This window comes from Lepisma saccharinum, chromosome 13 (genome assembly GCF_977018435.1).
Source record: "Lepisma saccharinum chromosome 13, izLepSacc3.1, whole genome shotgun sequence".
Lineage (NCBI taxonomy): Eukaryota > Metazoa > Arthropoda > Insecta > Zygentoma > Lepismatidae > Lepisma > Lepisma saccharinum.
This window is the reverse complement of record NC_139241.1, coordinates 73,672,844-73,698,312: the sequence shown is the minus strand read 5'-3', so window position 1 is coordinate 73,698,312 and position 25,469 is coordinate 73,672,844. Positions and strand designations below refer to the sequence as shown.

General features: G+C 38.3%; 2 protein-coding genes across 2 annotated transcripts in view; both read right to left on the bottom strand.

The window, feature by feature from the left end:
• Window positions 1-17,100, bottom strand: part of LOC145997041 (chymotrypsin-1-like) — a 33,093-nt gene extending 15,993 nt beyond the window's left edge. The window contains exons 1-2 of the mRNA XM_083133663.1: window positions 16,788-17,100; window positions 1,024-1,204 (exon numbers count right to left, since the gene is read on the bottom strand). Of these exons, the coding sequence (XP_082989789.1) occupies window positions 1,024-1,204; window positions 16,788-17,082 (476 nt within the window). The 5' untranslated portion in view covers window positions 17,083-17,100. The remainder of the gene's footprint in view (window positions 1-1,023; window positions 1,205-16,787) is intronic.
• Window positions 17,101-23,104: 6,004 nt separating this feature from the next.
• Window positions 23,105-25,469, bottom strand: part of LOC145997039 (trypsin-1-like) — a 29,059-nt gene continuing 26,694 nt past the window's right edge. Inside the window, exon 7 of the mRNA XM_083133662.1 lies at window positions 23,105-23,225. Coding sequence (XP_082989788.1) covers window positions 23,146-23,225 — 80 coding nt within the window. The 3' untranslated portion in view covers window positions 23,105-23,145. The remainder of the gene's footprint in view (window positions 23,226-25,469) is intronic.

Below are 25,469 nucleotides of genomic sequence, written 5' to 3'. Positions count from 1 at the left end.
AATTTGAAGGCAAGTCAAACAACAAACAGTCGTTCATCCATCGACTGATCTTCATCGTGGTGAGAAGTTGTAGGCCAAGTTACCATGACGTCTTAGAAAGGTTTTTTGTCGTCTGGAATGTAGTGGATGATTTTCCTAACATCATTCACTTTTTTCCGTTGATTGGTAATGTGGCGTTTATTTCAGGGTTCTATATCTTCCTCTAGGAACTGCTTTTTATATCTTTCTTCGCACTCACGTGTAGAGCGACGCTTTCCGATGATGTCGAGTACAAAAGGCCATTTTGTCATTTTTTGGTCTTAAACCTGCCGATTCAATTGGTTTTTATCATGTATTATTAATGTTGTAATAGCCAATTAACGGATGATGCACCATATGTGCTCTCGTTACCCTCGTATCCTCCCCCTAAGCTTCATTCCCTCTCCCTATTTTCGCAGGTTAAGATTACGGGTCAAGAACAGGTGATAATGCATTTATTTATTCACCATTGCAATATTTTATGTTACACATTTCTTAATATCAACTTCTTAAACTGCAATTGCTCCACCTTCGTTTGCGATTTGTGTCATTTGCAGGAGATTGTATGCATTTCCCCCAATAATTTACTAGTGGGCGATATTGATAGCACCCTGTTAATTTTCAAATTTCACCTTCTTGCATTTTTACATGCGAGTTGCAAGAGGCATGTACCACCTTTTAGTTGCTCCAATAATGATGAGGCTTTCTTCCCCTTGAAAACCATTGAATTATTAAAGAAAATAAGCTTACTGGGGCCTATTACCATACCCTGGCTAAAATTTGAGCGTTTTTCTTGTCACGCGTGTGTAAGCTTATGTTATACGTTTTGCGATTATCACGAGAACCAGTCGACAGAAAATTTTGAAATTTTACCTGAGCACTGAGAATGTTTCTTCTCACTTCTTGATATTTTCATTTACACCATCAACCCAAAGAATAAATTAAGCGAACTTTTACAGTATGATAATAAGTATTTATATTCGTTAGGTTATTAATATTACTTACACTTCATTCACACAATGTGCAGCGGTTAGTATGTACTGATCACAGATGACTGATCCCCCACATAGGGCATAACTGGACTTCTCTGGATTCACCCAACTGATCACCTGAGCTTGCCAACAATATTTGTCTGGAGGAACTGGAGATCCATTAACGATTCTGTCGCTTGGCCTAAGTCCACACCCTGAAATGAAGAGAGTATTGTACGAGTATTTCACAGTTCATTCATAGCAGTGTATTATACACGGATAAAATGGGTGAGGTTCATCTTACTGCAGACCAAGGATGGTGCAATTTTAAGGCAAGGTAAATTTCCTCGTGCATATAGCATCGTGCCATCAAGGCACATTTGGGGTATGTGGGGGGTATTGCTCCACACATTCTTGATCTCGGACATTGATTTGAGCCTTAGATCACCCACCCTGGGAATATAACCAGGGTTTCCCGTGTGGAAGTCAGACGTCCTGCCGACTAAGACCATCGCTGCAATTTCAATTGTTATAATTTAATTGTACCTATTTATTTATTTCTTATTATTGAACACCTCAAAATATAATCAATAACATTTTCTCTTTAAGCAATTTGGATGTAAATATTGGTTTGATGTACCTACATATGTCAAAAGATTAACTGTAACAATATAATTTTTATTTAACCTATTTTGAGATGTTTATTTGATTATGGAATTAGTTCAAAATGTTTACTGAACCAACAACCCTGATAGGGATGCTATCGAGACGACACTGAGACGAAGGTGGCGTTGTAAAAATCGGGACGAGAACGAGGCCAAACAGTCGAGACTTATCGAGACGAGACCGAGACGAGACTCAGACTTAGGTTTCGAGACTCTCTGTCTCTTTCGAGACTTTGGCATGTTCCTTAATAATTTATCTAAAGCAAATTTTCTTTTCTGCGTGATTTCTTCTGACATACAAAGCCGATATCTACCTGATATTTTATAGACAAACTTGCTGATTATTTCTAACTATAGCGTAAAATGTAAGTAATTTTATTTATAGGTATTTAAAAGTATAAGTGCGGTATACAAATTATAAAGTAATATATTTTAAAAATTCACTATAATATAAATTTAACAACAATTTATCAACAACATTTCTAGTTCCAACTCCAAGAGCAAGAATAAATAAATTGAACGGCATTGGGAGTGTAACTATTCATCTTAGCGACCCCGAAAACTATGGATTCCACACTAAAATCCGTCGTTTTAAATGTCACCCCCTCCCCATTCTCACTCCTAGGGGTGCCAGGAGTGTCTTGAAGTTGAACGGCATTGGAAATGTCACTATTCATCTTAGCGACCCCGAAAACTATTGATTCCACACTAATAACGGTCGTTTATTATTATTTTTACATGTCGCCCCCTTCCCACCCCACCCCTAGGGGTGCCAGGATTGTCTTGGAGTTTAACGGCATTGGGAGTGTCACTATTTCTCTTAGCGACCCCGAAAACTATGGATTCCACACTAATATCGGTCGTTTTCGATTATTTTTACATGTCACCCCCTTCCTTCCCCATTCCTACGTGTGCCAGGGGTGTCTTGGTGTTGAATGGTATTGGAAGTGCCTCTATTCATCTTAGCGACCCCGAAAACTATGGATTCCACAGTATTGTCGACAGTGGCGCAGGAACGGAGGGTACAGGGGTACATTGTACCCCGAAAATTTTTGAAGGGGGGTACTGTACCCCCTAAATCCGTAAATCCAGTTGTACCCCCTGTACCGCCCTTTGGTAATTTGACAGCAGACGGAAGGTGCTACTGTTAAAATTACCTATTATCAATTCGCCCAATAAAAAATGTATTATTGTTTATAAATTTTAAGCATTATAGTCCTTACCACAGAAATTCAAAACATTTAATTGTAAACTTATTATACTACATTGTGCTTGCTACTAGTTAGTTCATGGACCTAAGTTCTTGGAAACCTCTTTAACGAGATGAAAATTGTTTAAAATGTGTGTGGAACGATGGAATCAGATTGACTCTCAGACAATTACGCTGCAGACGATTGCTGCTTTGCGTAAGGGGGGGGGGGGGTACACATTTCTAAAGCAGTGGTCGCGTCGATTCGAAGATAAGATACGAATCTTCATCAGAAGAGTATATGACTGACCCCATTTTCTTTTGAATATTTATAATGGAATTTTCCGAAACGGAACACTTACATGAACGAGACGAGACACGACAGACCAACTGGGGGGGGGGGTTACAATGCACTCCTGTACCTCACCCATATTTTTCATAAATTTGTAAGATGGTGTTGGGAAAACTATACTTAAGCCTATATATTAAGATATATTTTTTTAAAAAAAAAGTAGAGTGCCGAATAGCCTATCTGAGAATGAGTTAAATTTGGAATAAGTTTTCATAACTTCAGAGTGGAAACCGAAAGAAAAATAAGCACAAACAAGAACGAGAAGGACCTCACCACACAGGATACAAGATGAGGCTGTGACAATTCTCGACTCATCGCATCGCGATACCATTCCTAGGTGAAATGAAATCTTTCCTAGACATTTAAACAGGGTGCAATTTGCGATTTTATCAGAGGGGGGACTATTTTTTACTTATGTATTAGGTATACTTATAATTGGACATAAATTGCTTAAAATCTAATTGTGATATCGAATGGAACACAAACACAACGCCATTTTATGTTAAACTCTAAAGTCAAATTGTAAGAAAATTACATTAGTCAGATGAATGCATAAGATAAATGAGACTCACTGCAGGTTCTATTGGTAGATTTTGGATTGGATTTACAAGGTCTCTGGGAGTAAGATGGGGAATATTTGATTGATTGATTTGGTTTATTTTACTTCGCATTTCTGCCACTTTTGGCTAATCGCGAAGATGAGGATGAGTGATGATGATATGATGAAATTGATGGACACTCAAAAGTAACACCCATGGGCAGGCTAGGATTCGAACCTGGGACCTCAGGCGTCATAGCGCGCTATGCTAACCCCTCCGCCACAGAGTACGGCGAGGTGGGAATCTGTTTTGGATTTTCTTTGTAGATGCGAAAATCTTTAACTGTGACGCGCACATGCTTCTGCTTACATTAAAGTTTACATTTTCACATAAACGAGAAATTGACATGCCATCCTAAAACACACGCATGTAGTGTTGCCCACGGGACGAGACGGGACAGGCTTTTAAAAATTCGAGACGAGACGAGATTGATCATGTGTCCCTTTGACAAACGAACATTTTCGAGACGAGACAGCATTTCACAGCATTTCCACTAGACGAGACAGGCCAAAGTCTCGTCTCGTGGGCAACACTACACGCATGTATCTGCATTTAATACCGCTACATACGAAAATAAACCTTGGCCGGCTCTTCACATTGTCCACCAAAAATTGAAAAGAAAGAATAAACTTTTGAGCGTACGGCTTTCCTTGCTACTTCTGAGAGCTGAAGGATTTCGGTTTTGTAAATGAAACGAATGATATTACTTTCAGTACTTGAAGAGCGTCATTAGGTACAGCTAATTATATTACAAATAAATGATTTGTCATATTTTTCACAAATATTTCAAAGTTAGAGTTCTTACGAGTTGATTGGGAACCACCTGAACTCATTTTTTTCTTTTTTAATACAACACCCTATAGATGTCTGAAAAAATACCAAATACATGGCTTCTAGAAGGCATTGGATATGGTACACACCTGCCATAAATTGTTTAAAGATATTTTTATGCGTAGCTATGGGACTTTTAAAATTAGAAAGAACGGAACTGAAGTGGAACTCTATATAATGTAGTTTCTATATCCAGTGGTTGGGAGATAATTATTCCTGGTTGGGGTGGCTCAAGATCCCCCTCACTCCTGATTTTCTGTTCCGTGAAATCCAAATAAGCCCAGAATGAGGTCCAGAGCTTAGCCTTATATGTTTCAGAATTGTTATCTGATTTTAAAATCTGTTTTTTTTTTAAACTTAAATTCTAACAAAACAATGAAAAATATTTATGCATATTTTGCATTAAATAACAGGACATTCGTGTGTGCTGTTCTAAAAGAAAATATTTCTCATTGCTTCACATTATACCTAGGTATCAAGGACGTTTTTGTGGGGGTCCAAGGGGTCCGGACCCCTTCCCCCCAAAAGACTTACCAAGTAGTAAAAGTAATTTATCAAAATATAATTGTTTAGCATTTGTTATACTCAATTTCCATCAATGCCAATACCATGCTTGAACAGCGTAACAATTAAAAGTTAGGGTGCGGCAGAAATATCTCCCGGATTTCATTTGTGAATAACAAAGCAACGATAGATGTTATGCAAAACTTTATTGCACAGTTGGAAAGAACAAGGTTTACCATTTTATTGCACATTTGCAAAGAACAAAATGTTCCAATTATTTTTTACAAAATTGCCACAAGTCACCATTTTGAGTGACATAGTTGACTTTGTTTTAAAAGAATATCGTCCAAATGCCGATCTGCTCAGTGTACGTATTTCTGAAGTCTCGCCCTGAAGTTCTACATTACCCTCCTAGTCATGTCTGGTCGGTATTGCCGCTCTTTCCTGTCTGATACCATCTTTCAGATCATTGGCTGTCCTGGGCCTTCCTTGGTAAACTTTACCCTGCAGGTACTCCCACAGAAAGAAGTCGCAGGGTGAGAGCTCGGGGGAACGAGTTGGCCACGGAAGGTGACTTAAAAGTGAGATCAGACGCCCTGGAAACATTTCACGTAGCACGTTCATCGATACGCGTGCTGTGGCACCGGCACCATCCTGTTGAAACCACACAGCCAATTTGCCATGTTCGTTCGATTGCGGCTGCAGAAGTTGCGTAACATCCATACATCACGTTTAGACGTTACATTAACTGCGTGCCGTCTTCCTCATGGAGTTGTCTCGGTACATATGGGAAACAAAATGGTAATACTTGTTCTTTCTAACTGTGAAATAAAATTTTGCATAACATCTATCGTTGCTTTGTTATTCACGAATGAAATCCGGGAGTTATTTCTGCTGCACCCTGTATACTCGATGGTTTTATCCGCTGAACTTATTGGAAGGCAAGGAATTTGGCTCATACGGCTTTGAAGGATTCCAAAGATTTATGCACACTACTAATGATAATATCCATAAAATATGAGGGTGGTTTGAAAAGTTCTCGGAATCACCACCAGATGTCAGAGCTAGGACAACGAGGTTCCCGCATAGTAATAGGCCATCCTTTATTAATAAACACGTGGCGCGTCAGTTTCCTGGGTAGAGATCTGTGGTGCGGACGTCACTTTGTAGTTGTTCCCGTGCAGTGCTTTGTGAAGATGGAAAAAATCGAGATTCGAGCGGTGATTAAGTACTTCGTAAAGAAAGGTATGAAAGCAAAGGAAATTCATGCCGATTTTCTGAACACCCTGGGGGACTCTGCTTCTTCATATTCAACTGTTGCAAAGTGGACAAACGAGTTTAAATTTGGTCGGGACAGCTCAGAAGATGATCCACGTAGTGGTCGCCCAAAATGTGCTACTACCCCAGAAATTATTGAAAAAGTGCATACATTGGTCATGGAGGATCGCCGACTGAAAGTGCGTGAAATTGCTGAAGCTATAGGAATGTCATCCGAACGGGCGTATCACATTTTAACAGTTGAATTGGATATGAGAAAATTATCTGCAAGATGGGTGCCGCGACTTTTAACACAGGACCATAAACGCATCAGAGTGGACATTTCCGAACAATGTTTGACTCGTTTTAAGAGAAACCAAACAGATTTTTGCGCCGGTTTGTGACGACAGATGGAACGTTGGTCCACTACTGTACCCCAGAGACAAAACAACAGTCAAAGCAGTGGAAACATGTTGATTCACCACCACCAAAGAAAGCAAAGGCAATACGGTCGGCCGGAAAGGTAATGGCGTCAGTGTTTTGGGATGCGAAAGGGATTCTGTTGATCGATTAGCTTCCCACTGGTCAAACAATTACGGGACAATACTACGCTAATCTCCTCGACCAACTAAAGCATAAGATACGGGAAAAGAGGCCAGGTTTGGCAAGAAAGAAAATCATCTTGCATCAGGACAATGCGCGCCCTCACACAAGTGTCGTTGCCATGTCAAAAATTCATGAACTTGGTTACGAATTGTTGCCACATCCGCCTTATTCGCCTGATTTGGCTTCCTCAGACTTTCATCTTTTCCCCAAACTCAAACGTTTCCTCGGTGGACGGAGATTCTCTTCAAAGGAAGAAATAATAGCCGAAGTTGACACGTATTTCACAGGCCTGGAGGAATCTAATTTTCGAGATGGGATCAAGGCATTGGAACATCGCTGGACCAAGTGCATTAGTATACAGGGAGACTACATTAAAAATTTTTTAAAAAAATCACTGTTGTAATTCGTTTCTTTCTATTCCATTCCGAGAACTTTTCAAACCACCCTCGTATTAATCAGGAACTTTACTTTTCGTTAATTGGATCTAACTCCTTTTTTGTTAATCAATAAATATTCAATTCTTTTTCTATCTTGACATTAAATTCCTTGCCAGGGCAGTTGTTTTTGTGCAAATCTTGGCGATCTAAACTACACGTAAGCTAGATAATGAATACTTGCTGTTATATTTCTATTCTTTTACTATTTTTTACCTATTCATGTAATAATAACAATACAATATTAATTAATGTAAATATTTAATTAATTAATATATTAATTTAATTAAATATAATTATCCTAATTATTATTATTGCAACACTTGATTGGACATATATATATATGGGAGGCTGAATTTTGTACACCCCAAATGAAAAACGTTCCTGCCCCACTGATTGTCGATCGTTTTACATGTCACCCCCTTCCCACCCCCAGCCCTAAGGGTGCCAGGGATCTCTTGGAGTTGAACGGCATTGGGAGAGTCACTATTCATCTTAGCGACCCCGAAACCTATGGATTCCACACTATTATCGGTCGTTTTCGATTATTTTGACATGTCACCTCCTTCCCACCCCCTCCACAGGGGTGTCTTACCCCCACAGTATTTCTTTCCTCATTGTAAGTCATATGTGTACCAGGTCTGGTCATCGTAAATGACACCAATTAGCTTAGCGACTCCAAAAACTATGGATTCGACACTAATCTTGGTCATTTTTTGACATTTTAATTTTCACCCCCTCTCACCCCCCATCCCGGCAGGTGATGAACTTGAAGTGAAACGGCATTGGGAGTGTTACTATTCATCTTAGAGACCCCGAAAACTATGGATTCCACCCTAATATCAGTCGTTTTTGATTATTTTTACATGTCACCCCCTCCCCTCCCCCACTTCCAGGGGAGCCAGGGGTGCCTTACCCCAACAGTATTTCTTTCCAGGTTGCAAGTGAAACTAGTACCAAGTTTGGGAGAAATCGCTCCAGGCGTTCGAGAGTTATGCCGGAACAAACATACATAGTTACATACATACACACATACACACATCCATTTTTGTATATTAGACAATATATTTTGCTTATAGTAAGTTCAAAGTCAATCGATTATTGTGATTGCATATTACAGGGTACATCAAAAGTTAATATATGTTTCTTTGACATTACATGCTTTTTAATTTTATGCTATCGTATCTTTAGTGCATATTTGTGTATGTACAAAACCTTAATTGGTTTGTGCAAAATTTTAAGTAATTGTTAAATTTTCCATTTCTGGCCCATATCACTGATGAAGAACGTGGAAGAAGTTCCGCCTTTTAATCAACAAAATTCTGTTTATGTTAATGCACACTGCCCAATTTAGTCTCCATATTTCACGTAAACTTGTGGCAAGCTTACGATAGCTTGCTTATTGCTTGTCAAAGTAAGTTTGATATGGTAAGCTGGATGCAAGTACACGGCAAGTGAGTGTTCGCAAGCACTTTTGCTTTGCAGAAAGGCTACTGCCGAAAGCTTACAAGTAGTTATGAATAGACACCAGATTTTTATGTAAAATCAAAGTACAAAATGTGTAACAATAATTGATTAAATATGTACCTAAATATGTATTATCAAAAGGATATGTAGGTGAATATGTAGTATCAAAGAATATGTAATATTAATAACAATCGAGTATCCAAGCAATTTCAAGAATTCTGCTAGATATTTATTTTATTTGAACATAATCAACTTAATTTTAAGGACTGTTCAAATTAAATTTTGTATCAATTTAAGAAACCAATTTTGTGAATTATAAATTAATTTTCACATCGAAAATTATTGTATAATATGTAAATATGTAAGAGAGCTCTTTGTAACTTTCGAAACAAATTGTAAAAAGAAGCATCTGCAGAAAGAACAATCGAATGAAAATACATAGCTAGTTTTGTACAAGGGGACATATTGTGCAACTCGCTACGTACAGGAAAGTACGAGCACCTATCTTGTCCACCAAGTTTCTAGGTACTTCGCCTAAACCTAAAAGCGAAACGAAAATATGTAACCAGAGGGGGGGGGGAGTAACTTCAGCATCTTTCGATAAATAACAGTTCCCGTATTTTTTAATTATTATTTTTGTCTTCAACCTGTCTGTGGACTTGTCATTCAATATTAGGTGACCGTATGCACCAAGCATCTCATTGATTAGAAAATATGAGATCACATGAGCTACAAATTTTCTTCATCATGTTTCAGAGATTGAAAACATGGGGAAAAGGATCAAGATGGGAAATACCAAAATATTTGGTTGGTGCGAATGAAATGCCCGCTTTGACGTCTGCTGTCAAACTCACCTCAACAACACAACACAGGGATTGACTGAGGTCAGGCGTCTAACGTCCTAAACTCTGTATACGTCCAGCAAACAGGCTGGAGCACCCAGACAGTCAGGAGGCAGTGTGTTGCTGAACAGGGTCGTCTGAAAATGCACCATGGACAACACACAATTTCGAGTGATTTTTCTTTACGAATTCAAACTGGGACGTTCTGCTCTGCAAGCCACCAAAACCATTAAGAGTACATTTGGGCCAGAAATGGCAAACGAAAGCACCATTCCCCGCTGTTTTGTCAAATTTCGTTCCGGTGACACAGCATTGCAAAATGATCCCCGTGGCCATCGACCAACATCATGTTCAGATGAGCTCCTCAGGAACGCCGTGGAAGCGGACAAGTGAAAAGTGTTCGTGCCATTGCAGACGAGTTAGGCATACACCATACCACTGTCGTTCCGCGGCTCCCTGCCCATCTGTAAAGTGAAAAATTTGGACTCATGGGTACCACATGATTTGACACGGACCAACAAGAATAACCGGGATGGTTTCCTCCATCGGACTGTCACTTCAGATGAAAAATGGATCTGCTATGACAATCGTAAACGATCAGGTTGGATCGTGATCAACTTCCAGGGCGGTTTCCGAAACCACCTCTCCACCCACGGAAGGTGTTGTTGCTGGTATGGTGGTCTATGGTGGGCGTGATCCATCATGTATTTCTCAAGCGACGTGAAACCATCAATGAAGATCGTTACAGTCCTGAACTCCATGAAATGCACAGCAAACTTCTCCTCAAGCATCCAGCAATGGTCCACAGACATGGTGTCCTCATGTTGCACGACAATGCTCGCCCACATGTCGCGCAAAGGATGGTGCAGGCTCTCCATGAGTTGCAATATGAAACCCATCCTCATCCAGCATATTCTCCCGACCTCTCTTCCACTGACTACCATCTCTTCTGGCATCTCGATCACTTCCTGACAGGAAAGACCTTCGCTGATGATCGGGCGGTGCAACATGCCGTTGAGGAGTTCTTTGCGTCGCAGACTCCAGACTTCTTTCGCCATGGAATCCATTTGTTGGCTGAGCGATGGCAAAAGTGTGTGGTTGCAGATGGCGACTATTTTGATTAACCAGGTATTGTAGTTTTGATTTTTTTGGCCTTTGGCAATGACGCACCTGGCCCGGACATTTCATTCGCACCAACATATATGTTGTTTTATGTATAGTAAATGAGCAAATATGTACAATATTTATTATCCTGGCAAATATTTAAAAATATGTAACATAAAACTTATGTAAAATCATGTCATGTCATGTATCTAGAAAGGAACAGAATATGTAATTACATTACAAATTCGAACTTTAGTTATGACAAGCTTGATGCACGCTTGCCTTGGCAAGTTTCCTGCAACTTTGACTTACGGTAACTACAGGGTGAGTCATAAGTCTCCATACAAATGGTGAAAACGGTGACTTATGTTTATTTTTCCTTTTAATTCAGGTGAACCAATGAAAAGAGATGCCACTAACGAAGGAAGAACGGATTGACATCATTATATTGGCTGGGAGTGGTACCACTCGTCATGTAGCACGTACATTAAATGCAACCCACAGAACGCAGATATCCAACCCATGATACCGTGGCACTTGTATTACCCTCCTTTCATCTGTTGATGTCTTTGGTCTTCTAGGCCTGCTTTCGTCGGCGACAGAACCTGTCCTTCTGAATTTCTTGATAAATTTGGCCACGGTGTCATGGGTTATCAGCGTTCTGTGGGTTCCATTGAATGTACGTGCTACATGACGAGTGGTACCACTTCCAGCCAACAGAATGATGACATTCCGTTCTTCCTTCGTTAGTGCCATCTCTTGTCATTGGTTCACCTGCCTGGAAAGGAAAAATAAACATTAGTCACCATTTTCACCATTTGTATGGAGACTTATGACTCACCCTGTAGATGGCTGGATGCAAACTTACAGCTTGCCATGGTGATCTTGCTGCAAACTTCTTCACTTGCCATGGCAAGCTTACTTCAGGCTTGCAGCAAATTTTCTGTGCCATCTGGGCTGTTGCCTGATGAAGTTTCCCGTTGAAACAACGAGCACTTTACCCTGAATTCAAATATAGGAAGTTTCAGTTGACATACTCACCACAAGACTCATCATAGTAATTCAATGACTCTGATTGTGATTCATCGATGTTGTCATTCTGTGTCGTAGCCTCTGGAGCATTTGTTGTGGTTGTAGTTTGTTGATGATAAATATAGTAGTAGTAATAGTAGGGAAAATAATACCACCACCAAGTTTGTTGTTTAGGATCAAGGTGTACGGGAGCATCTCCTCCTGGGTTGAATGCCGGATCTTGCTTCGGTTCTTCAGGCACATCTACCTGGTAACCAAGTGATTGGACAGCCAAAATGACGCAGAACACAATGTGAAACCAAGCCATTGCTTCTGGCTGTTTAAACAGGTCCGCTGAAGCTTTCGAGGTGTATGGAGAACGTTACCTCCTCTTTTTCTAGGTTTTTGCCTCAATGGTATTCACCAGAAACAACTGTCCTTGGTCGTAAATAAAACAAAGTACATATATTCTTGTCAAGCCTTATCGATGCTATATTTATGGAAGCATGTGAATTGTCACAGGCCCTGTTGTGCAAGAAGATATATTCATTCGAATACTAACATGACACACCTGAATATGTTTGCTGATGTGAACGTTGCAATTACATTTGAGGATAATTCTTGTTATAGATATTTGTGTGAGGTCAACACTCTTTTGTGCATCTACTCATCAAAAACAATTTATTATTTGTGCACTGTACCACAGGTTGTTCTTTGTGCAAAGAAGACACGTGTAGGCAGAGAGAAGGAGAGAGGGATTACGAAGTGTCGGTTCCTTTTATGTTCGTGTCCCTCCCGCGGCGGGCAACGTGATTGGTGGCTGGGTTTTGCGTAAGAGCGCGCGTCATATCTTCGGCAAGGAGGCTGTTGAAAGTTACTCCGGTAAAAGCGTTGTTCGAAGCTGCACAATGTCGAAAAAAAAGGGGTCGACTTGGTGTTCTGCAATTAATTGGAAGAACACTGGGCGAAGAAAAGATGAACAATGAAAATACATAAGTTTCTTCCGCTTCCATATAAAGAATCTGTAACTTTGTAACAATGTTATTTCAGTATTTATCGACCTCATCATATTTGACATCCAAGATAGAGCTGTTTTATAAACTTTTTTATTTACGTGAAAATTTGAAAATTTCTGGTGATTTTTTTTCCAATGATAAATTTGTGGCAATAATCGCTTGTCAGTACTAATTTAAGTTATTATTAGATTCGCATATTTTTGGTAAATAAAAAAAGCAACATTTCGGTACAAGTCAATTTCGGATTCAAAAGCGGTAAATAAAATACAATTTCGCTGCTATAGCGGTAAAAAAGCGAAATATAAAATTACATTTTCGTTTTAAAAATGTGAATATAATCCTAAATTTGATTCAAAAACTGCACTTATTACACAAAAGAAACATATCCCTTCTAATAATACGTTTATGTCGTTACCAGAATATTAAGTTTATTCCTGTATAAAGGGGTCCATTTTTGCTTCTCAAATATTTACAGCACAATTAATCAATTTTTCATGAATTGCATAACTCACAGGATAATTCTGACTTCAGAAAGTGTCGTGTCGGTAAATAAACTCTAAATTTCGTGTTTAAGAGTCTATTTCGCATTTCCCATTTTGCATTGCATTTTGTGCAAATCACGTAGCATACAGACCTATGAAAGAGACAGTCTTATGATCCCAAGACGACTGTCGATATTCGGGGTCATTTTTCCCCAAAACTAATCTTGGAAATTCCTTTTCGCCAAGCTATTCTTAGATTTGGTTAATCCTACTTCTTACTTCAAAGTTTGAACCCCTCTTGCCTTAATTTTTTATTTCACTAAAGGATCATTTATAGGAAATGCGTAGGACGGCATTTGCAAATGCAATGGACATTTCCACTCATTTTTTTTACAACAATTTTAAAAACTACACCCTGGAAAAATGACCCCTGCAAGTTCTCGCGTTTCTCTGCGTCCAGTTTAAGGCAGAAACGAGACTTCCAAAGTTGCGAGGCTAGCGTTGCGCTGAAAACACGTCCCGCCATGTTAATGCGTCACGACTTAGAGAGAGCTCGTTTGTCGTCTGCTTCGAGCGTCCAGTTTACTGGGGGTAGCCCACGGTGAGCGAACATGTGCAGCAGTTTTACAAATCTGTACAGATTTAAATAATGGAAGAAGGGGCGATAGTGGAAAGGAAAGCTATGCTTTGTGATGATCATTCTTTCATGAAATATTCCTGCTGCTCACGTGCAAGATAAATGAAAGGGTTCTGCTGCGTGCGTGTTCTGGGGTCATGCGTAAATATTGCTTGTAAAATTGGTTGCTGAACAAACTTTCAAAAATATATATATTTTAAACTTATATTTATCGAAATTTTACCGTAACCTATGTAGTGCAAAATAAGAATTTTCACATTCTTCACTTTATTTATAAAGCCTATTTACTTTATTTTCCATAAAGCAATTTCAGTTTGTGTTTCATTTCTGTTGCGCAAGTTATGATAAAATATTTTTTGGCAATTAAGAGAAAATATACTGAGAAGATTACATCAGTTGCACAGTACATATTAATATTTAGTTTATGTATAATTATTACAAGGAAATAATGTGTATAACCAAGGGCGTATTTAAGGGGGGGTTCAACGGGTCCACCCCCTTTGATTCAGTAAAATTACCAGAGTTACCTGTTCATCCGCTTGTTCATAACAATTTCTTCGGACTTATTTTATTCTCTTAAATTAGAGACGCAGAACGGGATACGGATGGGAAGGAAATTACGTAATTTCACACACCAGATGGGACTGCAAACCAAATGTCTGCAATTTTCTGATAGTTTCGGAATTTATGCGATAAGAAACTGCATTCAGACTTTCAAATCAGTAATTTTTCCCGCTCGAGTCATCTTAAAGATATTTGGTTTTTAAAAACGCAGTGACACAAGATGAACAGAAAAGTATCAATCTAGCGTGACTTAGTGACTACATACACACACACAACTCTGTCGGATCCAGCGCCCCCTGCTCCCTAACAAGCTTTGGGCCAGCAGTGTCCTGGATTTTCACTTACGAAATAAAGCCACCCTAATCATACCAAAAGTTGATCCATCCCCCCCCCCCCCACGTGAACTATATATACGCCCATGTGTATAACAATATCCCATACTGAAATGGTACGATATAATTATTTTGAATTTTGTACTGCGAAAAAAGCCGCCTCATCTAGTTACCCCGAATGCATTAATTGGTTGGTTCACAACTTCATCACTAAGGATCCTATCGAGACGAGACATGGCAGCCTTGGTCTCGTTCTCGTTGAGAGTTGTAAATGTCTGTCTCGTGTTTATTGGTAAATGTCTGTCTCGTGTTCATTTGTAAATGTTTCATTGACAGTCTCGTCTCGATTTATAAACATCCGTCTCGATTTGGGAGGGCAATTCTCGTTCTCGTATCAAGTCTAGAAAAATATAGAATTAACAACGTATGCAAAGGCTTATCATTATAAATACAAAAAAAAAAAAATTCTTAATTATTTTTCTTGACTCCTCGTTTCGACGGTACGAGCCCTCGAAAACTTAATATTATCCTGCTTATATATGCAAACAAAACAGCAGATTCAGAATTACCAGGAATGAACTGGCGTTGTAATTATTATACACAGAATTCATGATTTATCTGAGGAAGTCGCATGTTCCAGGTTTGACTCTCGACCTCGGCATGACTGTTTCCTTGTGAGTGACATTTCATTGAACTGGAAATTGTTACATGGGAGGGTGTTTGCTCGAGACTTTATGGACAGCTAGGGGGATGCTTCTATTGTTAATGTTAGTGTTGCTCACGAGACGAGACACTTTCCGTCTCGTCTCATAAAAGGAGATGTGACAAGTGAATGTTTTCGAAATGAAATGGGACAGAAGAAAAAGTTCGTCTCGTGTCGTGGCAGGTTGGGTGATACTTAGATTGTGCTTGGTGGTGGTGGTGGTTTTATAGTGTGTGTGTGGGGATGGGGGGTGTCCTTCTGCACCCCGACTTCGAATACTGCTTGTAGTGGGGAAATGTGATGTGAGGTGCGCAAAGAATGGATTGCAGCGTCTTGTTTTTAAACTTGTCAAGTTATAGTAATCCGTGTTTTTTTGTTTTTTATTTTGTTTACATGGAGATGAGTTTTGTGGATATACAAGGACACAAAATGCAAGGATAATTGTGAAATTAACTTGATGTTAGGATGTTATGATATAAACTTACCTACCCTATGTAACTAATTGTTAAAAATAATATTAATAGAATCCAATAGGGTTGAAATAAGACTAAATAAATTGATATAATTAAGATTAGGATTAAAAAATAAGAATTAAAATTAAAGTGAAACTTAAATTGAAAATGAAATTTAAAATAGTAAATACAATGAGAATGGACACTCACAAACAGAGATGAATGGACACTCACAAACATCCATGCCCAGGCCGGGATTTCTAGCAGGATGTTCTAACAACAACTCCGCCACGGGAGCCGACAGTTCCAAAGATTTCATGTTTGACATAGCATCGTGAGGACAATTGGCTAGCTATTTGAAAGCAATGGCATGCGACTCGAAGTCAGAAAACATCCACGATGGGACTGGATGCTCCTTACGGATCTTGGCTCATTGTTAATGATGCGCTTGGATTTTACTACACTTAATATGTACTTTCTCGAAAACATACTACATTGTGAGAACTGGCGGCTTTTTCATAATGTGTATGAGTTACACAACACTGAAAGTGTGTGAAGATGAGAACGTTGTTTGCTCTGGAAGTATAAACATCTTCTCCAGAAATTAATGATCGGCCTGATTTGACAAGAAGCTCCAGAGTAAGGGAAAAAGTAATTAATGAATTCACGACTATGAATTTTTAACTGGTTGCCAAACTCTGCAGTGGAGAAAGCACCAGAAAATGAATGTCTAGAGAATGAACACACTTACCGCAATCACCATCATACTGATTTCCTGAATTCAACGACGGTTGCTGCTGAGTACCCCCACCGGATGGAGCTGCTGTCGGAGTCGGACGCTGCTGTTGTTGATTCAAGTAATTCCAGTACCAGTTCAAGTATGGGTTATAATTTGAATTCTGGTTGTTGTTTCCAAGCCACCATTGTTTGGGTTGAAATTCAGGTGGAATGTTTTCGAAAGCCTGCTTCGGTTCTATAGGTATATCCTCCTGATACCCAAGAGCTTGGGCAACCAAGAAAACGCACGCAATATAGAACAAGGCCATAATACTATCCCAGATGTGCCGACGCTTTGGATGTGCTTGAAGAACCTTGCTTCCTATTTTTATAGCCCTTGTCACAGCAGTACACGCCAAAAAACAACTGTTTTTGGTCGTAAATATGGCAAAACACACACTTCTTTGTCGAACTCCATTGATCTTTTATTTATGGAAGTATATTTAGCACCACATCCTATTGAGCAAGATGATACATACATCGTAGAGATCTGTAGCCTTTCAATTGCTACATAGTGTTTGGGGATAATAATTCTTACGAAAAAATAAGCGCCCTTGACATTATTGTCGTTTATTGTTCATGAACCAGTCTGTTTAACGCACGTTCTTTCTTTCTCTTCGTCGCGAAAAGGTCAAATATATGCAATAATTTTGCAAAGAGAGTTAGTTACATATCTATATACTTTGAAACCAGGGCCATATGTGCCCTACACACCACAAGTATGTTTTCAATGGCCGAATGTTAGTCTATTGAAAAAATGAATAATAGAAATGATGATAATCAATTAGCAATTGATGTTATAAATTAATAATAGTAAACTATAAGTTTAATGTCAATTTATTATTATTATTATTACTATATACTTGTGAGTGACCTTTATTCAGTACCTACATCGGATGAGTCACAACTTACTTTTACAATTTTCACTAATCATACCGTTTATGTACTGAAATGCGTAGTTATTCTGTATTCGTTCAAGAAAAATCTTTACAATTTAGGTGTAAATTTTGGTCATGAGATTTTCTTAGTGTGGCCTCTCAAATAAAAATCATATGTTTTTATTTTGATAGAATAGGAACACGTGGAGTTATGACCTCCTTCCAGTATTTTATGCTCACTACTTCTTACTAACCAGGGACATCATTAAAGGGGAGTGAATGGCACTGCCGCCCCACATACTTCCTTGTGTCTCTCCCAAATTTTCCATGGCTTAAATGGAATTTTATTTCATTTTTTAAAAAAATCCCAAGTTATGTTTGGTTTGGTTTGAGTTGGTGTTTTAAGTTTCTTTTTATGCACAGTAAGGCTAATCGGGACTGGACCTACAGTTTAAAGTGGAATCCGAACAACTTGTGCCTCCACCGGATATCGAACCCGAGACCCCTTGATTACAAGGCAATGACGCTACCACTGCGCCATGGGGGAGGCCCCCCCAAGTTATGTATTTGGAAAACTTTGGATCTATGTCATTATCGGTTACATATTTTCCGTTATTGTAACATATGTTTTTAATAAACTACTACTGTATATTATTGAAAACTTAATATATTTTGTGTGTGTGTATATACAAGTACTTGATACAGAGTCTGATGAAGACCTTGCTAGAAGGTTGAAACTTTACGTTTAGTTTATGTTTTTAATAAAATAAATTACTGCCTTGGTCAGCATATTTATATTTTTTCATAATAATGGAAACAAGGCTTAATGGTGTTATAAGTGTGTATATATATATATATATATATGGGGGGGTGTATGTATCAGGGTATCTACCAGTCTGGAAAACCTGAAAAATTCAGGGAATTGACTTTTTCTGGAAGAGTCATGGGGAATTGTCAGGAAAATTTACTGTGCTTCTGGAAGAATCAACATTTTTGAAGTAGTGCACCAAAAAGTAGGTTTATGAATAAAGAAACAAATGACAAGCAACAAATGTTAAATCTAAATTTTAAGTACTGAGTAGGTACGGGTATTTACAATGGAAATTCTATACTAAATAGTCCAGAAAAAGGGGGCATGTGTTGCCCTATTTTCAGGTAGAAATCTACTATGGCTATTGGCATTGATCACTTTCTTATTGCAATTTTTCGGTTGAGTTTGGTTAATATTAGGAATAATACATATGTTACTGTCCTCCTCCGTGGCCGTGAGGCGCTGTGCTTTGGACTCCGACTGCGGGACGGCATGGACTCGAGTCCGCCTGCGTTCAGTCTCTGGGTTTTCGGCCTGTAGAACAAAGCAATAATAGTAGCAGTACAGTACTACTACTACTACTACTACTACTACTACTACTACTACTACTACTATTAATAATAATAATAGTTTCTTTGACTCTTCTTTTGTACTGGTTGAGAGTAATGGTCACATGTGGATATTTTAGAATTGACAGTAATGTTTTCAAAAAAAATATATTTTTCTCTCGTTCAACATTATGCATCTTTTTGTATGTGTATATGCGTATGTGTGTGGTTTAGTGCACACTCTCCCGCTCACATATACACATTGACATAAACTGTCTAAATATACGTGTGTGTGTGTGTGTGTGTGAATGTATCTGTACGGTTGAATTAATCTTGTCGCTGATAAACCAAAATTCAGCATTAAAATAACCCGTATGAACGAACAATTGAACATCAGCGTAAAAATAATCCGAATGAAGATAGATTTGGACATCCTAGCATAAAAAATAATCTGGATGAACACCGTGACGGTTACGGATAAATAGGTGTGATAGAATGTTTGTGACCAAAGTATTGTTCGAATTATCCAACACCATGCAACCAGTTGAGTGCCCGGCACTTTCCAAAAGGGGAAGGGCAGTTTCACATACTTTTTTAGTAGTTAGTCCTCAATTTGCCATATTTCCCTACCCTCGGTGCTCATTTTGTATACTGGACCGAAGGGAGGTTATGACCCACACCAACCCCCCTCTTTGTGTACGCCACTGCATGGAGCACAATTGCAGAGATTGAACTAGGAGGCAAGTTTTGTTGTAATTTCCACGTCAAAATCAAACGAATAAATAATGAATTTTTAATTGTTGCTCAAAATTAGCTTTTTCTCTGTAATTTCAATTGCAAACAGCAGCTGTACTCTATCGTAAGTACAGTATTCCGTTTTTGAATATTTTTCTAAAAAAAAAATCAGCTCCTCGAAAATTCAGTATCGCATTGGCAATTTCTTCTTCGGGACGTCCGTTGTTTGTCATCATGCTCTCACGCATTGATACAAATAAACATGTAATTTTGGTTTCTTCGAAATGAAATCGTACCTGATCTTCTTAATGGATGCATTTTAGTGCTTCTCATAGAACAGCAATTGGTGAAAGAACCTTTTGATTCATTTCTGTGCGTATTTGATGCACCAAAAGCAAATTATGCACTTTAATGTGTTATTGGTGTCAACAACTTAACACGTTTTTAGGTTCTGTGCAGGCACGGGTCTACACACTAGATGAACTATATTTCTGGTCCAAACCAAGAGCCAAACCACGTAATAATAATAATAATAAAGTTTATAATTTATGGGTTCATAAAATTAATATGCACTAGAAATAGTATCCGATATTGAATTTTGGATCGCAGTGCAATTTTTTAGAATTTGAAATACGCTAGCGGTTTTTTTGAATGGAGAGGTATTTTCTGGAACGACTTTACTATAGCGAATATTGCTTACCTTGGAACATTGAAGACTTCCCTAAAACTTTGAATCTTGTGTGCCTGTTAGTATGGAGATTACGATTTGTTTCTTGTTTCTTCGGGAGAACGGAGAAGAGTGAATGAATTAGCATAAAATATAGTTTCACATTGGAAAAAGTGTTATCGACAAGACTGAGGAAAGAATATGGAGTTGTTTTTTTCAAAGCCGAAGTTTTGAGATTTATTAGAAAGAATGTGGAAAAGTATATTTTCACAGCAGGAGATATTCTGAATCCCATGCTCATGTGTGCATAGCTATGCTATGTAATTTTGGAAGAACTATGCGCCCGACCCTGTGGCCGAGCGGTTAGCACATCGCGCTGCGACGCCAAGGGTCCCGGGTTCGAATCCTGGTCGGGCTTGGTTGTTTGTGAATGTCCATTCATAAATTTCATCCTTTCATCACTCATCCTCATCTTCGCAAATTAGCCAAGAGGCACAAAACGCGAAGTAAAATAAACTAAATCAATCAATCAATCAATGCTATGTAATTTTGGAAGAACTATGTGAAATATACCCTTGATTAAAATGTTAGGTTAGACATATTTTTACACATGCAAGTGTGGGGTGTAAGGGGTGCTCCTTCCACATAGTGCACCCAATAGTCAACCTCACTTCCACGTAGTACACCCTGAACTGCAGCCTAACGAGGCCCTGGCGACTAACCCCATGGCCAGTATAATTCTGTGTCGTCCTGTGTTTTGTCCTTATTTGTGCTGAGCTCCCTTTTTTAGCCTCAGCTTTTAACCAAGCCGATTAGTTTTCTGACAAACTTTTATATTTGTATGATATGGGACTGGACCCCGTATAGCGTGAAGGGTGCAAAATAGCCTCAGTGCTGACGCACCCAAAAAGATTTAATTCAAATTAAAAAAAATACACATGCAAGTGTAAACTCCATGGGGAGCATTTGAATGCAATGCTGTAACTTTACCCTGTTGTAGGTGAACAATCTAAAATTGTCTCTGGGATAATAATTCAAGTATTATACATAATTAAGTTAGAAAGTAGAAGGTATTTTACAGATTATTAGTTTATTTTGATTTTTAATTTACTTGTGTTTTCTACTGTGTCCCACCCGTGACACCAAAAAACAATTAATTTCTCCTTTAACTATTACATTCCCCCCTCAACTCTAATAGAATATTCAAGGGTCAATTATCTTCTCTCTTTGTCCTAAATATTTATTTTTCATCATTTGACATTTCACAGAAATTAAAATAAAGTTCTTATTAAGTACAGATGCAGTGTATCGTCTGTCGCACCAGTGACACAAAATTGTTCACTTATAGCTACAAATCTGGGAAAGTATTCTAAGGGTAGTAATTTTTAATCAACGGTGTTAAGTTTCATATTTCATTGCACAGAATCTGTAAGAAAAAATGTTGCTTAACTATCAGTAGAATAGTTGAGTTGAGTTGGTGTTTTAAGTCCACTTTATGCACAGTAAGGCTAATCGGGACTGGACCTACAGTTTAAAGTGGGATCCGAACCACTTGTGCCTCCACTGGGTATCGAACCCGGGACCCCTTGATTACAAGGCGACGACGCTACCACTGCGCCATCGGGGAGGCCATCAGTAGAATAGTAACTTTAATATAAAAAATGTAGTCCCCGTGTCCCATCCGTGACAATTGAATGCTTCATAGTTATGTTCAATAAAATGGAAATCCCAGTAAGATGTTTTCTAACTGTTCTGTAGCTTGCATTCACAAGTTTAGTAAAAGGTTTGTTAAATTATAACACCATTAAGCCTTGTTTCCATGATAAAAAAACTCAATATGCTGACCAAGGCAAAATTTATTTTATTTTAAAACATAAAATAAACGTTACGTTTCAACCTTCTAGCAAGGTCTTCTTCAGACTATCTTCTATCTTCCTGTTTTGTACCTTATTTCATTTGTATTTGGTACAGTCTGAAGAAGATCTTGCTAGAAGTTTAAAACGTAACGTTTAGTTTATGTTTTAAAATAAAATAAATTTTGCCTTGGTCAGCATATTTAGTTTTTGGTAAAAGGTTTGATTGAACAGACTGTGTCGGTAGCGGATCTTTCTCGTTCAGGTAGGCCTTCATCTCTTACTTCAGAAGAAAATCTTGAAGTTTTGTCCAGTCACCAACGAAATCAACACGAAAAGTATCTATTGAGTGTGACATGCCTAGAATAAGCCTACAAAAGGTACAGAAAAAGTTGATATTGATGACTAAATGAATATGGACTTATTTACATTAATAATATATTTTTATCATCTCTCTTCTCGGACATCATGTATCAAAGTCCCATTCCAAAGAACAAAACTATTATAGCTGGTCCATGTGTTGACCATTAAAATCCTAGGTATTTATATATACAGCTCAGAATAATCGCGTCTATTGATGCACGTTACAAGAAGTTACACGGTTAACAAGTGATTCCTATGAAATAAAATCTTGTAGTCACCCTGTATAATAGTAATTGAATTCGAGGAAAATAGAACAATGCTTTGTATATTCTTTGCTACAGAACCATACTTTCTGTTTAGGTTGGGGGATGTAAATAAATATTATATTAATCTTCAATGCAATAAAATTTTTATTTCTCAACAGTTTCAAATATTATACATGACAATCAATCTTACACAAGCTATATTTTGCCATGATTAATATTCTCCAGTACAATAGTTACAAGCTGTATTCTCGTCGATCCAAGATCTGTAGGAAGGGACATCAGTATACAGACCTGAAAGAATATACAGTACGATGTTTTAGGATCATTTGATAAATATTTGGGTTCTGCTTTCCTAATGTGTACTGCATACAAGCATTACATATTATACTTCAGTGCAAAGTTTATTTAACATACAGTGAACAATTTTCGCAGGACTTGTACGTGCAAGAGGGGATATCAATCCAGTGGCGTATGCTGGTTCTAACGAGTCTAATATACGTGTAGAATTTCAAATAATAAAACAAGACAGTATTATAAAACTATAAAAAACAGCCTGTGAAATATAAAATGAAAGACGTGCACTAGTGAAATAAAAACCCGCAATATTAATTTAAGTGCAAAATTCAACTTACCCCAGGACCCGATTACTTGTGCCGTACCACATCCAAAGCACGCTGTTTGTCCAGTTGCAAGTCAATACGTGTCTGTGCGAAAGATTGCAGCTTAACAAAGGAAGTTATGTGACTTTTGGATTTTTCATGTTTGGCACAAGCGTTGCAAAGATTACAGTATCTGCCACGCGTCCATACATTCTTTTCAGCCCCGAAAAGTAAGCACGGCCAACAAAAAAGCAAAGCTTATTAACTTCATATCAACCATGGTGGTGTTTTGTCATAATTTGCTTGCGAAAATGCCTCACATATTCCCGATTTTTGTCTTTGTGTGTAGAAATAAGTTCAAGCGATGACACTGGACTACCTGTATTAACAATTTGCAACTTCTCCTGAAAATATCTTGTTCCAAAAGGTTTCACCAGCAAATCTTGTATCACATCCATTACCCTTTAACACAGCACTGTCACGACAAACACTAACACCTAAATAAATAATAAACACGAAGCACAGCACGAAGCCAACGACTACACACATTCAGTTTCAAGCGCCAAACTTCTGTTGTTGTGTTCCTGGCTCAGAATAAAAATTCCCTATGAATGATAAAAAAAAAGAAATTCCCTTTCCGAGCTCGAAATGATAGGTTTCAAAAGTTCGAATCATTGCAGGCCAGAGCCAGAATTTTATTTCGGGATGGGGATCATCCCTTATTAGCAGCCGCCACATAAAGTTGAAACAGTGGGGTTAGAAGTCTTGAAGATGAATCTCAGATTATTACAACGTATTATGCAAGGTGTTTAATCCTGCTAATGAAGTAAAATTAATTACCATTATTCACTTTTTAAATTAGATATTTGTAGGATTTCGGGGAGGAGGGTTTCAGCCAACAGAGTCCTCCACCTGACTACGTGCCTGATGTGTTTTTTTCCGTTTTATGTTTAATTCGTTCATCTTCATCACTATTAATCTAAAGAGGCGGAATATAGAAACTTAAATTAACTTATATATATATATATATATATATATATATATATATATATATATATATATATATATATATAATTTATTTTTGATATCTTTCCCTTTAAAAAATATTCAGTTCCGTGAAAGAACTATTCTCGCTGCTTTTGAAGATTAGAGAGGAGAAACAATCACTATTTTTGAAAATACAAGAATGGAAGGAGTCAGCATATAGGTGCTTTAATTGCTTAAGCTTTGAATTTTAATTTAGTTTGCTTCATCTTCAATATTTAAGCTTTTTCCTTTTGATAAATGTATGTTCAAGAAACAGAAATCAGCAGGACAGAAGCAAATGTAAAGTGAAAATTAGGGTAGAATTGGTTTGCCCATGTTATTCAATTTTCCTGTTCTTCGCACTCTACCGGGTATGTTTTCACTAGTTCAGCGGAGGGAACGGTAAGGCTCTGAAGGTGGAGAGTGCGACCGGTGGACTCTCACAAGAAGGAGGTTACCCTGGGCACGGAATCACCGCGCCTGAAAAACAGTGTTTCCTCCCCCTCTTTCCTCTCTCCTTCCTCCTCGCCAAGGGTTGTAAGGGAAGCGGGGGGAATGACGTCAGGGTGAGATTCCCTGAAGTCATTCCACCGGCTGGAAAAAGGTTTCCGGACATTCAGCGGCAAACGGTTGGAAGCTTTCGCGCGCTGGAAGCAAAGAAATGTATGCATCGAAATTGGTTTGGAAGAATATTGCGAAGAAATGTGTGTGTATATATATATACAGAAATACAGCCGGGTCATCTGCGATTACCTAGATGACCCAGAGTATACGCTGCTGTATCAATCGCTACTGGCTCTATCTTGTGCACTGACTACTCCTTCGTTTTCAGTGAAGGATAAAAAAAAATCAAGCATTACACCTTTGACAAATTTGCCTTGCACAAAAATGATGACGTGCATTCGCAATC